Here is a 14,901-nt window from a genome sequence, read left to right as displayed (position 1 = left end):
GCCCCCCCCCCCCCCCGATCTGTAAGGGTTAAATAAAGTATAAAATAAGATTTTTTTCTGTTTTCAAACCAAGCATCAGTTTTCCTTTCTTTAAAAATTTCAATTATAAAAAATCCACTTTAAATAATTTACCCTTTAATAGCCAAAATAATGGTTATCAATTAATTATAAACATTTTTTAATAGAAATAAACTTGTTGAATAAAGCATCTAAATAGGCCTTTATTGAAAATTATCCACAAAATAGCAAATAGGGAGATAAAGAAGAGAAAAAGAGGAGAGAAGGACAGCACACACGAATTCAATAATAAGCGTAGAATATTGAATTACATAACTGACAGAGCTGTGCAGTGGTGGCACGTACAAAAACATGCTACATTATTACATTTTCAATTTACAACATTTTAGGATGATAAATACTGAAAAATTTGAAGAAAGTAAAATTTAAACAAATCTAATTGTTGAATATTCAAATTTTGAATTATTTTTTTCATAAAAGATTTAAATATTTTTAGCTAGCATTGGAAATTTGAGAGGATTTAGTTAGCCTTGAATATTAAAGAACCTTTTTAAACAGTTCTGAGTTCATCCTAATATCCAAAAAAGCTTTAAATCAATACTTAACACAGGTTTTCTATATTTTAAATTTTTAGTTTGGTAGCTATTTTTTCTTTTTGCGTTTTTGTAAGGTTTATGTGTAATCTTATGTAATCTTCACTGGTTTTGAGAATAGTTAGATAAACAGGGATAACTCTGTTCAGAAGCGGCACACCAATAAAACAGCATACAAACTCTTATAAAGTAAATTCTAATTTTACGCTTTAGTTTTTACATCCTAAAATTTGCATTATCCATCAAATTATCAGTTGTTTAACGTAGCTGAACTAAGATGAAGTGACGGATAGACGTAGTTATCCTTGTTAATAAAACGAAGCTTATTTACATCTAGATTCGGCATGTCTGTCCGTCTTAAAATATAAGTACAGCCACTTTAAATTTTTAAAAAAGGCTTATTCAGATTTCAATTTAATAGTTGTCTAAATCCTGAAGAATTTCTTAGGCGAACCTATTAGTTAGGGTTTCCTAAGTATCTCATTTTCCTCTATAACTATGTTAGGTTAAGGATCCTACCTTCTAGCCTAAAAATATTCTATTTTAAAATAATTATCATTTGTTAATCACTGCTCGGTGGATGTTTTCATTCTTGTTTATTTATATAGATAATTTTCTCCAGATTTAATCTTATTTTACCAAAAATTACATATTATAGAAAAATAATATCATAATATTATGTAACAAACTAATCTATTTAGAATATAATAAATAAACTTTGAATAATTCAAAAATTTATTTTAAAGAAAATAGTGTTATGTAACCAAGAAAGATGTATTTAATGTTGCTATTCGACCAGTCACACAGGGTTAGTCAATTACAGTTAAAATAATTTTCCCCCATTTTTTAAAGTACAAGATAATGTTTTAAAAATAGGGTATAGTTTTGAAGTTAAATTCATGGTCTATTTACCTATCCACGAGTCCTTGGATTTGTACTAGACTGTTACTCATGAACATTTAAATTCTTACTTTTTATCTAGTTCTCTGTTTAGTTGTTGCTAGTTATGTAATAATTTCTCACAGAGACTTGTATATTGATAATGTTAGTACATTTATAATTATTTATATTCATACTTTTACTCAGAGAGTTTTTGATATTTTTACTATTATATTTTCAATGCAATTTAAAAATATTCAAGAAGGGCACGCTCAGTTGCTCATTTTAAGTGCTGATAGGCTCGCAGAATTAGCTTATATTAATCAGCACAAGGATGACAACATCCATAAAACCGAAGCTCTGAAACCAAAGGTTAGAACAAATAAACATGAAGACTTTTCAAAACTTAATAAGCATAATATTAATTGAAAGGTATAAACAAAATTGTATGTAAACTTGCTGCGAAATTGCGTATTACAGGATTCTGTTTAAAATATTATATCTTGTTGTCCAAGGAATCAATGTTCCAAAATAAGATAAACAGGATTTTGTTGTCAGAAAGTAAAAATTAGCATGCTTTAAATGACTTACGGACTTTCTGGCAATGTTGCGATGCTTTCTAAAGCGTGCCTAACTGTTTTAGGAATTCCAATCCAAAGTTTGTAATGGAAAAGGAAAATTCTAACATGAAAATTAACGAAAAGAGCTAACAATTGCGTTCGTAAGTACGTGAGGAATTACCAACGTACAAACCCTAACTAAAGATATGCTGTGCTTTTTAAAAGGGCTATAAAACAAAATATTCGGTGTCCGTTTTTTTGTCCTTGGATTTTCTGCTGCCATTAGCCACCGTGATGGTTGCAGGAAATTTTGGCGGTTAGGCTACAGCTGTTGACTGCTGAATTACTGTTGGAATAGTTGCTGTATTACAAAGTAGGCATATTGTATTCAGTCAGCTGCGTCCGCCAAGTACTTTTTTACAATTTCCATCCACACTGTACAATAAAACGCATAACTGTTTTAATTTATCAAAGGCTGACACAAACACGATTGAATTGGATGAAATTCCTAGCATCAATACATTCATAAAATAGTTTCAAGTCAGCTAAATGCTTTGTTAATTTATATATATGTTTTTCTTCTAAATCGTGTTGATACATGTGATTGTGAAAGCCTTAAGTCTGTACTCAAAATACATTTCTCTCATTTTACAATAAATCATTTCAAGTATATAAACGCAATGATTTAACTCAAGCCAAGAATTTTTCTATTGCAGCCACTTTGTATAAATTATCATCTACACATTATAATATTTAGTAGGGTCCAAGGCCAATTTTAGGGAAGGTTTAGCCTTTGTATAGATAATTCTGATTGGAATACTTGGTTTTGGCTTTTATGTTTAAAACACTGTTTTTTATTCATGAACTGTTTAAATGCAATTGCATTGTATAATTGAAAGAACGTATTGAACATACCATGTGGAGCAAAGCTACTATTTCTTTCATAGATGTTTTCATAACTATGATAGAAAATTACATTTGCCAAATGCCTATTCCCTATTTTTGTATCTGGTATCTTTCATTTTATATTTTTGCTTTATAAAAATAAATTACAATATATTTGATTCTTTTATTTCATTTACATTTATAACAATAATCAAATTTAAAATCAGATCTAGATATCTAATATTTAACATGAATTAATTATATTTATGATATACATAGAATCGATGCTATACAAAGAAAGATGGGTATATATTGATAAGTTATTTTAATTTAATCATATTGAAACTTGAGATCCGTGTTCTTTTGTCTGTCCTGTTCCCACGCCTGCATCCTGCTGATCTGGTCCTCCGTCAGCTTGCTCCTCCAGCCTCCAGATTTACCTGTAAATTTTTAGCCCATTAATTGGTGAACCTCCCATCACCCAAAAAAGAAAGCTCAAAATATCCCTAAATCCATAAATATTATTTAACGATTGCAAGATATTACAAACACATAAAACAATAAAATAATAGCAGCTACGCCCCCAAGGGGGCCCTTGAGTTAGGAAAAATAATGGTAACCTCCCCCTGAATAGTTATAATCCTTCTCAGGCCGTGTACAAGTTAGAACCAAATTGTCTCCTTCTGTATATAGTACAGATATACAAACACAGGTCCTGTTACTTTAATATAATGCTTATGTAACAATGTAACATATTGAAAAAATAATTTTTTACCTTTATTCATAAACTTTCCATCTCCTATGGACTTAATACCAGTCAACTTTGCCAGGCCTTCTATTTCTTCTTGCTACAAGGAAAACCATATAAATTTTTAATTACATTATAATTACTTTTTCGGTTTTTTTAATCAGGCAATTTCTAAATTATTCACATATAACTCTTACCTTATTTACAGCTTTGTTATTTTTCATATTGTCAAACTGGAGATGATCATACAATATTTCAATCTGAAATTTAAACATTATTATGATTTTACAATATATTTTAAAATCAAAGTAGAGTTATTTTCTACATTCCCACTTTTATTCAAATAGCTATAGTATTTATTCTTTGATTTAAAACTAACATTGTTTAGAAAAATAAATAAAAAAAGCTATACCTTCTAAGGTAAATTATCTAAACAAGGATGACAACACCCACAAGAAGCGTAGCACAAAAAAATTAAATTATGTCAATAAAACAAACAGAAAAAAATATAAAATAAATGCTAGTAATACAAAGGAATCGTCTCTTTTAGTTTCAAAAGTACAATACACAACCCTTACAACAACTAGAACTTAAGTTCTAAAGTCAAAAGCAGTCCGACCTCCATGAATATATTATACTTAGATATGCTATTTAATACCAGGATTGGGGTAGACGAAAAGACATTTCTAATTATGGAATAGCTTTGCTACTAAAAATAAACCTGGCTGTCAGTTAATTCTTTGCCAACGAAATCTGCAACTTTTTTGATAACAGATTTCAGGTCTTTCTTCATGTCTTCATAGAATATAAATATCACATTATCTCTCTCCCTAAAGTTAATATTTATTTATTATTTGGTTTTGTGCAATATCATGACAAAAAAGATATCCCAATACGTTACGATGTAGGATCGTTCTTTTAAAATGAAGGTAGGTTTAGGGTATTAAAGCAGTCATAAGATCACATCCTATAATAAGTCAGACGGGAAAACGAAAATCAATAAACTTAGAGTGAGTGCATTTCAACAGGACAATATTTTGACATACGGTCGTTATTAGTAAAGATTATAGATATGCTGCGCTTTCTTGTACCTAATTGTTTCAGGAATTGATATACAAAGTTTGAAGTCGCTTGTTTTCTGAAGCCAATATGGCAATTGTTTACCTAATATTCCAGTAGCCAATGTTATGGCTAAAGTACGGACTATAATAGCCACCAACATCTTCCAAAAATGCGTCGAAAAATCCATCAAAATCACCCTGCAAATACATGAAACATATCATATTAATGTGTATTGTCAATTAACATAAACAAAATTACCACTTCTTACGTATAGATTATAATAATTGGTGGAAAAATTTGGACACTGTTACTTTGTACAACTCAACAAATCTTAACCATTCAAGTTGTTTTTAAGCCCACGAATGGCAGTATGTGTTTATCAATATTTCACTTAAATTTACAGTGTCCTAGTCCCTGAATTTTATTAAAAATTTATTTTTTACCGAATAACCTTCCAGAATCCTCCAATGATTATACCAAGAGAGGACGACATCTCGAGGATTTCTTGCCACGTAAATTATCTTACTGTTTGTCAATGCCTTAAAAAATTATTTTTTCTAGTGCAGTTCATAAGCTACTTTTGTATTTATAGAATTATTTTAATTCATCAATCAAAAAAATAGATATAAAACCTTTATAAATAAGACTATGCATAAGTTTTCATGATTAAAATATTATCTTACCTCTTGAGGCATCAGTTCTACTGGTAAATGAGTTTTCATGACTCTAAAATGTAAATCTGTATTTAAATATTTTTATCTTAACAAGGACAAAGGCAAAGCTAAACATAAAAACAGTTATATCTGTCAGAGTGATAGCTCAGAAATATTCATTTTAGAAGCTTCTTTTTTTCTGTGATTCCTGTTACTACTAAGCTCAATATCATAAGTCAAGGATCTCTATAATCAAGTCTTCAAAAAGTAGATATTTCCTTTGAAAAGCATCTTGCATTTTAAATATTCTATTCGGCTAACTGATTTATTGAGCTTCAATTTTATAAAAGTCGTCTTTCTTGATTGTACAAAAAAAAGTATCCAAGCATACCTTGGTTTCTCAGTTGGAAGGTTAAGCACACTATCCAATGAATCATCCAAAGGCATAACACCACTCATATCTGAAACACCAGAAGTCATGTCATGTCAACTTAAAGAAATCTTTTAAAATACAAGTAACTTTAACCTAGCCCCTATATGTATCGCGCCAAACATTATTACTTTTTATTATTATTAAGCAAGAAATGTATCTTAAGGAACATAACAGACAACCAAGCCTTTGATTGCACGATATTTGTGTGAGGACCCTCCCTGTGCATAGTAATGAGTTGCACCTGTTTGGGGCCAAGACACCTCCCCTACTCAAACTCCTTGTTGTCCTGTGCATAATAAAGCAAGTAGGTACCATTTTTGACATCTAATGGTATGATGAATTTGCATCCTTCCAACTAATTCCCTTGACACTTTAATTAGGACTTGAGGGTTATTTTACACTTCAACCTTATGGATGGTGTGTTAAGGTTTCGTGATTTTGTTACAATGTTCTTGGAACTTAGACTGTACCATACGATAAATAAATATTGTTCTTTTATTGTGTTTTATTTGGCTTGCTTGTTCTTTTTTAATCTTATTTAAAAGAGGTAAGTTATATTTTTGTGGGGCTTTAGTCTGTTTGTTAAAAGAAGAAATCACTAACGCTGGACCTATATGAATCTCCTCTATTGGTAGCGTCATATGGGTCCTTTCCAAGATTAAACAATTTTTTAGTGCTGTTTGTACATAAAATATGACTTTTTTTGCACACAATTGAAATATGATTGTGAAAAATTTGTATAATTTATTACCTGATTGGTCTTTTTCTTGCTTGGCATTTTCGCTTATAACCTTTGTTAGACCAGGCTAAACAAATAAGAAAATTTAAGGTACTTGCTTACATGTGGTAGACTGGAGCACCGAAAACCCCCCCCCCCGCTTAGTTTTGACAAAAATCAAAAATAAGGGGGGGGTAGTTTTTTAATGTCTGGAAAACGGCAAGGAGGCAAAAAGCACCGCAAGGCAAAGAATTAACCCCCCCCTTAATTTTGAAGAAAATCAAAAATAAGGGGGGGGTAGTTTTTTCACTGTACAACACGCCAGAAAGTTGAGTGAGGTAAATCAAGTAAATCCAGTATACCAGAGGGGAAACCTTATTACGAGATATTCATGTTTTGGGGCGTAATTTCCTTATTTATTGACTTTGGCCAGTAAAAGGTTTTAATTTTGCGCAAAATTAAAACCTTTTACTGGCCAAAGTCAATAAATAAGGAAATTATGCCCCAAAACATGAATATCCCTGTAATAAGGTTTCCCCTCTGGTATACTGGATTTTCTTGATTTACCTCACTCAACTTTCTGGCGTGAAAAAACTACCCACCCCTTATTTTTGATTTTCTTCAAAATTAAGGGGGGGGTTAATTCTTTGCCTTGCGGTGCTTTTTTCCTCCTTGCCGTTTTCCAGACATTAAAAAACTACCCCCCCCTTATTTTTGATTTTTGTCAAAACTAAGCGGGGGGGGGGGGTTTTCGGTGCTCCGGTCTTCACATGTAAGCAAGCACCAAATTTAATTTTAATATCTTTAATTTGTGAACGAACATATCCTAATATAGAAAGTACTAAGCTTTTTTGTCTGTAGCAAAGGGTCTCGCTCACCGCCGAACCGATATGGTTCTCCTTTACAGTGAAGCTTCTCAGAGGTCCAGGGCAGGTTTTTTAAAACTACTTTTAGGGAGTGCATCTCCACGTCCCAATAAAATGCACCCCCCCCGAAAAAAAAAATTTCTTTTTACTTATTCTTTTTAAAACTCAAATTTAAAATGGGGGGGAGGTCGCCTTTTCTCCTCCCACCTTAAGTGCCCCTAGAGGATATAAGTGTTACCTCTATGATACCAGATATTTCCATAAATGGGACTCTGATATCTAAAGATTCACTTTTAGCTGTTTCCAAATCTACGTTGTTCATAATGTTCCAAACCATTTCCTAAATAGTTAAAATGCTTGTTTCATATTTACAACTAAAACAACGTTGATATTTATTTATCACTAAATAATTGAAAATTTGGTTCTTTTTCTGAAACCTATTTCACCGATTCCCAAGTTTATCCCTCTTTTTGATAAAACCTATTTCTAACTTCAACGGGGTATATATTACAGGCAGGGTCGGCTGTTCTAACCTTTACATAACACCACCTAATAAATGCCTTTTTTGGACAAATGCAACATGATGGCAACTGCCGAAAATTTAAATAGAAGCTACCGTCAATTAAATTTTATCACATTTGACAACTGAATTAAAATCAGAAGCGTTCAGAAGGAGGACATCAAAACACATATGGATCACATCCCCCTACATCCCTGACTATAAAATTACTCCCCTCTTGTTGTCTCTTCTAATACACCCCCAAAGCTCACATAGGTGTACATTCAGAGGTGTCAGTGTGCATAGAGATTTTTTTCAGGAGGATTGATGCACCAAAGTAATAGGTAAATAAGGATAATATTTGCAGGCAATCAAAACCAAAATACATACTGTATATAATATATACCTGTGTCCAGGTTGTACCAGATTTTGGGAAGGAGGCCACCCAAACATCATCATCACGGGCCTTAAATTCATTTTGAATACGGTGGTGATATTTCTCATAGCATGGGGGCATCACACAACCGCCTGAATGATAATACTAATTATACAGTACTAGGCGATTTTAAATATTCAGCCACTCAATCCGCAGCTGCTTTCAGCTGACAACATCGCCATCCGTAGCCATCATAAGCAACACTTCATTTTCGGGTTAAGAATACTTTATAACATACTATCGGTCACGCCCATAGCATAAAAGGGCATCCCAAATATTATATCTAAAAATAAAATATCCCAAAACCATCATAGGACTTATCTGAAGCATATCTAAATTAGAGAACCCTATCTGTTCAGCGGTTAGTGAGATCCTTCGCTACAGACAAAAAAGCTTACTACTTTATATAATAGAATAGGATGAACACAGATATAATGTATTAACCTGGTTGAAATTTAACAAATCCATGCGGGTACAATGGGGCATGCGAAAGAAAGTTCTTCAAAACCTCAGTCTATAATAAACAAGGGTGACACTGACAACATCCATAAGTAGCGAAGCAAAAAAATATGGATGGCTATCTGGGGAAAAAAAACTATAGAGCAGTGTCATAAACAAGTAAACATTAAACTAAAATAAATCATGAAACCTTTTAAAATTTATAACGTGAAAATCTATAAATCGATCTAGCACCCCAACGAATAAGCAAATCTTAATAAAACTCTGTGGAAATATGTGAATATTTCAGCCGTCTATCTGAAATGGGAGTAAAGTAGGACCGACGGATATTTCAAATTATAGAGCTGGCTCGCTACTAGTAAAAAATTTTAATTCATAACTTTTCAAAATTTTAAAAAAGATATATTCTATTTTAATGGGTATAAGATATACGTGGACATTATGAGAGGGGAAAAATTATCGTCAATTTAGGTTGCTAATATGGAAATAATCTATTGGTCAGTTCGTTAATCCAGTAATAGAGGAAGAGATGTATAAAAGGGGGTGTATGTAGAGTAGAGATCCAGCAACAAGGTTCACTGTATAATTTTCATGATAATCTGGTGTAAGATCCAAGTAATATTAAATATTTTCCTTTTCTTAGGTGGAAATTTACTTTGGAAACAATATTTTGAATTTAAACAAATTGTTTAAAATTTCACCTCTTTAAGTTGCTCAGTTGTAATCATGTTGTCCCACTGCACTTTAGTACACTATTTGATGAGACCTTGTTGAAGTACAAGACAAGACTAGACTGATTGGGTAATATGTACACTTCTATCTCTAGGCTATACATACACATATATGCAGGCTTGTTTGTCATATAGTCAACACAAGGGCTCGGCAGCCGCGCATCAGCCGCGTGTAAGCCTCAGTGAAATCATCTTACCATAACTTGAAAATTCAGCTGGATGTATAAACCTGATCTTAAACAGACAATCCATTTTTTTAGAATTTTATTTTTATAATCGTGTTTAAATGCGCGGCTGCCGAGCCCTTGTTAACACTTTCACAAGCAAACAAATAATGTTTTCTAGTTTATAATTGATAAATAGAGATAAGAATTCATTTCAATCTAAAATTACTAAATATTATCATTATAGATAGATAAATTATCAAATTTTAAACCCTTTTTTTTGTAGCGAAGCTATTCTAAACAATCTTTATATTGTTTGTGCCAAAGTATGAAAAAATATGAAACTGTGGCTTAGCACACACACAAAAATAATGATTAAAAATGTTACTTTTATTAATGTAGCTAATTTGTATCTCACTTTGTCCGTCTGTCCTCTCATAAATTATAATCTAGTTTATATCTCTTTTTTTCATCGGTCCATGGTAATGCTTAGAATTTATATTTTTTTAAAATGTGATGTTTAAGATTCCTCTTACTGTTAATCATTAACTATTTAAATCACATTGTTCTTTACAAATGAGACTCGATAATTTATTTGCTTCGCTATTTATGGCTGTTGTCATCCTTGTAAATATGTTTAAAAACCTAAATTGTATGGGAGGAAATTATATAGTGTAGTCACACTAAATGTGCATTTAGAAGTCAATTGAATGATGATTTATTATATCATTTACAATTTACCCACAAACTTAAAATGTAGTCTGCAACATCCCTCCAACTTTAAGTGAAACACAAACAAGGATGACAACATCCATAAGTAGCGAAACACAAAAAAAATGCGGACAAGGAGATTTAAAGAGGATTTGTTATTGGAGAAAAAATTCATGAAACCTTTCTCACGTATTTTTACTTTTTTGATATTTATATTTATAATTATGACTGACAGACTGATAGATTACATACCGGTTGCTAAAAACAAATTTGAATTTTTTTTTTTACTAAAAAAATTATTTACATAGAGAATCGGACAGCTAAAACATGAAAGATATGAGGAAAAGTAAAAAAAAATCATAAAAGCTACCTGTCCTTTCATGTTTGAACAAAAAAATTCCTTGGAATAACGGAAAATTGAATAGTAATCTGTCCTCTAAAAAATTTTGAAAATCGAACCCAAAACACTTCAAAGATGTGGAGAAATATGAGACAAATATAAAAAGTAGCTAAAAACCTGATTAATAAATTCGGATCGCCATGGATGTTTAATACATAATTATGCGGGAATGTTAGCAAAAAGTTTCAGCCGTCTATTTTTTATAGGAGCTGAGAATAGTTATTTCTCGCATCGTATTATAAACGGCTTTCCGCGGATATAGAATGTACAATTATAAGATTAAAACCAGTTTTTTAGCCCCTAGGTGCCGTAGGCACGGGCTAAAAAAAAACTGGTTTTAATCTTATGATTGTACATTTTTATATTCGTAGAAAGCTGGATATAATACGATGCTAGACATAGTTTTTTCGTATTGATGAGAACCGGTTCCTATCCACCGGATTCGATGAATACGAGAAAATCACGTTTCCCCCTAGACGTTTCAAACGAACAAATGGAGGAACATATAAAATTTTAGAGTTGATTCGCTACTTAAAAGTAGGTTAAGTTAAATAAGGGTTTGGAGCATCCAGGAAGAGTTGGGGACAAAAAGGGAGGAGTTTTTATGTGGTCCATGGAGTTATAGTAGGGATAATACCTAATCTTGTATTTAATCAGAGCTAGAATGGGGACAATATACTGAAAATTATCCTTCCCCGAAGTTTGATCAGGCCATTCGTTATATTAAAAAAATCTAATATAGATTGATTTGTACTAAGTAATAGTGTCAAAAATTTCTACTTTATTCTTTGCAATAGCGAATTTGGGGAAGCAGCTTATAATGCCTTATAATAAATTACGTCTCACAATACAATGACCAATAATAGACCAGTATATATTTTACCATTGGTCAATTACAATGTATACTGACCTATCATTGGTCATTTGTATTGCATTTTTATTAGAGTAAACTAATTTATCGTTAATGTTCCTGTCTTTTTTTCCGTGTGTCTAATAGAGATCAATTTAATTTATTGCCCGCATCAAAATCTAGAAATATTTTGTATAATTTTAAGTGCAGTACAACTGCATTGTACAGATATTTTATTTGATTTGAATCACGCGGGATATTAGAATTTAAACATGCGATCATTCCAGGGATTAAATAGAATGTGCAATAATCCAACATGCACAAAGTATATTTTCTGCATAAAATTTTTTTGATAGAACTAAATGCAATATATCATATGAATATAATCTTTTAGGTAGAAATTAATTGGTCCTAAAAAGAACCGTTTTTTGCCAGCTATTGTTTTGCAATTATTAACCACCAAATCCATAAAGGGTGCGTCCTTGTCTCTTCAGAGCATAGACAACATCCATGGCGGTAACAGTCTTCCTCTTGGCGTGTTCAGTGTAGGTGACAGCATCTCTGATCACATTCTCAAGGAAGACCTTAAGAACACCACGGGTCTCCTCGTAGATAAGTCCAGAGATACGCTTGACACCACCACGACGAGCTAGACGCCTGATGGCGGGCTTGGTGATACCCTGGATGTTATCTCTCAACACCTTCCTGTGGCGCTTGGCTCCTCCCTTGCCCAAGCCCTTGCCACCTTTACCTCTGCCAGTCATCTTGATGATATGTTCTTTTGGTGAAGTTTAATATTAAACTGAAGGATATGGGCTGATCATGATTATTTTATAGTCAGATCACTTTAATCTCCTTTGCATTAATGGGCGTGTCGGTTAAAACTTAAAAGATAATAATACTTATAGGGGAGGGAGGGTTAATCACCCTTTTACCCTCTCCTTACTGAATTTCCACTAATAAAAGTTTTGCTGGTAAAGTTTTTCTAATTCATTTGTTCTTCATTTCATTAATCCATAACAATTGAAACGATAATAAATAAACAAGAAAAGTAAAATCAAAACAGGTGAGGCTAAAAAAATTAGACAAACGTGCAAACAAAAACAAATATTTATAGAGTAATAGAGCTTGATTAATTGTTATTAAAAATGTATGGGCGAATTAAAGCTTGCGACTGCCGTGTCTTAAAGTGTATGTGGCCAGGGGCGTCCAAGCTTTTTTTATTTGGGGGGGGGGGGGGGGTAAAAATTGAAAATCCAAAATTTTGGGGGTGCCACCCCTAAATTCCAAGGGGGGGGTAATGGGGTGAATACCCCCCCCCCCTTGGACGTCTATGTATGTGGCTGCGGACTCTTCTGTAATTCAAGATATACAGTTACATTTATTTGTAAAGACTTCTTTGACTAATCTGTGAACCATTCTATTCTTTTTTTGTCGGGTTGTTCATCGGTAATGCAGTAATAGATTTAAAAGTTTAAGGAAGAATGCCCTCAAGATAGATGTCTAAAATTTCTTCTTAAAATTCCCATGAATACTGGGCATTTGCTATATTTTTCACTTTATCCGTACACCTGCTTTATGGTTATTTTATTAATTTGCTTCATTCTTTGATACTGGTTACTATTTGGATTTTATAACAGAATTCTGTAACTTTTTTTTGGCCAATAATTTATCAAACTGTTTATTATAAAAATTTCTAAAAAGCTAGGATGTACAAAATTCTAGATAAAAATATTACACACACAAGCTCCGGCATTTAACTCCTCCTCCAAATCACCCTTTTCTTAATCCTAATACCTGTTAAAAACCAAATTTTTCCAAATATTTAACTCCGCCCATTTGTGCTCTTTTGTATCCATCAAACAACTACCATTTACATTTCTTTACACCCTGAAGATTTTCATAACATTGTATAAATAGGGAGGTTAGCAATACATTGAATCAGTTAACTTCAAACTTTATTCTACCAACAATGGCTCGTACCAAGCAAACTGCCCGCAAGTCTACTGGCGGAAAAGCTCCAAGAAAACAGCTGGCAACTAAAGCAGCTAGAAAGTCAGCGCCTGCTACTGGTGGTGTAAAGAAACCCCACCGCTACAGACCAGGTACTGTTGCTCTCCGTGAGATTAGACGTTACCAGAAATCCACTGAGCTTCTGATCCGCAAGCTTCCCTTCCAGCGTCTGGTCAGGGAGATTGCCCAGGATTTCAAGACTGACCTCAGATTCCAGTCCAGCGCTGTCATGGCTCTGCAGGAGGCTAGCGAGGCCTACCTGGTTGGTCTCTTTGAGGACACCAACCTGTGCGCCATCCACGCCAAGAGAGTCACCATCATGCCCAAGGACATCCAGCTGGCTAGAAGAATCCGTGGAGAACGTGCTTAGTTATCTTTGCACTTTTTTGACATCAAGGTCCTATTAAGGACCACAAATAATTGATATTTGAGGTTTTAAACATATGTATAAATAAGTCAACTTAAAATAAATATTTTCTGTTCTAGCACTTAATATAAATATTTTAAAGTAGTAATGTTTAGGATTTCAATAACTAATGAATACATGCAGTTATCCTTTCTAGAAGCTATTGAAATAGTCTTGGGAAGGTTTTAGCCTATTTGTCTATTCTATGTAGTAATAATTAAAGTAATATATAAATGTTTTAGCTAGTTTGAATTTTCTGTTATTATCATCATAGTTTGCAAATAATTCTCTCAAAAAAGTAAACTTGCGATTTTTAAAAAATCCAGCTCAAAAATATTCTATTTACTAGAAATATCTAAATGCTTAGATTTCTTATGCTTAGTACTGGATTTAGATTTATAGGATAATTATACCAAGTCTTAGAATAGGTATCAGTTCATAAGTCTAATATAGTGTAAAACAAGGACGAAAACATCAATAAAAGCGAAGCTCTGAAACGGTAGGACAAACGAACATTAGCACTTGTGGAGTTTCTATAACTGAATTATTAGAATAAAAATATAAAAAATCAATACAAAATTGTAAGTGAAATTGATAAAAAAAACTGCTTAAATACAGGATAATGTTAAAGGACATACTTATTATCTTCCTCTTCATCTTATTTTTGGAATGATGATTCCTAGGACAGCAAGGCTCAATGTTATAAGCGAAGCATCTCAGTAATTAAGCCCCAAAATGTAAGCATGTCCCTAAATACAATCTTGTTTCTACGTAATTTTTGGACATGTTTATTGTTTATATACAACTTACAAGTTTG

The 14,901-nt window shown here is 32.5% G+C and overlaps 3 protein-coding genes across 3 annotated transcripts; 1 reads left to right on the top strand and 2 right to left on the bottom strand.

Annotated features, from left to right (window-relative positions):
* Positions 1 to 3,108: 3,108 nt before the first annotated feature.
* On the bottom strand, positions 3,109 to 9,694 carry LOC145330841 (luciferin sulfotransferase-like). Its single transcript, XM_080175507.1, has 13 exons — positions 9,511 to 9,694; positions 8,795 to 8,864; positions 8,321 to 8,442; positions 7,654 to 7,755; positions 6,583 to 6,637; positions 5,790 to 5,859; positions 5,429 to 5,471; positions 5,189 to 5,284; positions 4,848 to 4,942; positions 4,405 to 4,513; positions 3,881 to 3,943; positions 3,711 to 3,783; positions 3,109 to 3,375 (listed from the first exon to the last, which is right to left on the bottom strand). Exons 1-13 carry the CDS (start codon positions 9,535 to 9,537, stop codon positions 3,266 to 3,268), a joined length of 1,035 nt encoding a protein of 344 aa, XP_080031633.1. The 5' UTR covers positions 9,538 to 9,694; the 3' UTR covers positions 3,109 to 3,265.
* A 2,360-nt stretch (positions 9,695 to 12,054) lies between these two features.
* LOC145312203 (histone H4) lies at positions 12,055 to 12,441 on the bottom strand. Its single transcript, XM_080151452.1, has one exon. The coding sequence runs from the start codon at positions 12,427 to 12,429 to the stop codon at positions 12,118 to 12,120; it is 312 nt and encodes a 103-aa protein (XP_080007578.1). The 5' UTR covers positions 12,430 to 12,441; the 3' UTR covers positions 12,055 to 12,117.
* Positions 12,442 to 13,637: 1,196 nt separating this feature from the next.
* Positions 13,638 to 14,048, top strand: LOC145327984 (histone H3). The gene has a single exon (XM_080171514.1). The coding sequence runs from the start codon at positions 13,638 to 13,640 to the stop codon at positions 14,046 to 14,048; it is 411 nt and encodes a 136-aa protein (XP_080027640.1).
* Positions 14,049 to 14,901: the final 853 nt, after the last annotated feature.

The sequence above is a fragment of the Acartia tonsa genome, chromosome 1, assembly GCF_053477335.1.
Source record: "Acartia tonsa isolate MP-2025a chromosome 1, ASM5347733v1, whole genome shotgun sequence".
NCBI lineage: Eukaryota > Metazoa > Arthropoda > Copepoda > Calanoida > Acartiidae > Acartia > Acartia tonsa.
The sequence above is the reverse complement of the archived record's forward strand: the minus strand, read 5'-3'. Positions and strand labels throughout refer to the sequence as shown.

Excerpts from the sequence above, each read along its gene's own strand:
- LOC145330841 (XM_080175507.1), bottom strand. The coding sequence starts at position 9,537 with ATGATTACAACTGAGCAACTTAAAGAG. Across the intron at positions 6,638-7,653 it reads AAATATCTGGTATCATAGAG|CCTGGTCTAACAAAGGTTAT; the intron begins GTAACACTTATA and ends TTATTTGTTTAG. Across the intron at positions 3,944-4,404 it reads AAGAATTAACTGACAGCCAG|ATTGAAATATTGTATGATCA; the intron begins GTTTATTTTTAG and ends TTTAAATTTCAG.
- LOC145312203 (XM_080151452.1), bottom strand. The coding sequence starts at position 12,429 with ATGACTGGCAGAGGTAAAGGTGGCAAGGGCTTGGGCAAGGGAGGAGCC.
- LOC145327984 (XM_080171514.1), top strand. The coding sequence starts at position 13,638 with ATGGCTCGTACCAAGCAAACTGCCCGCAAGTCTACTGGCGGAAAAGCT.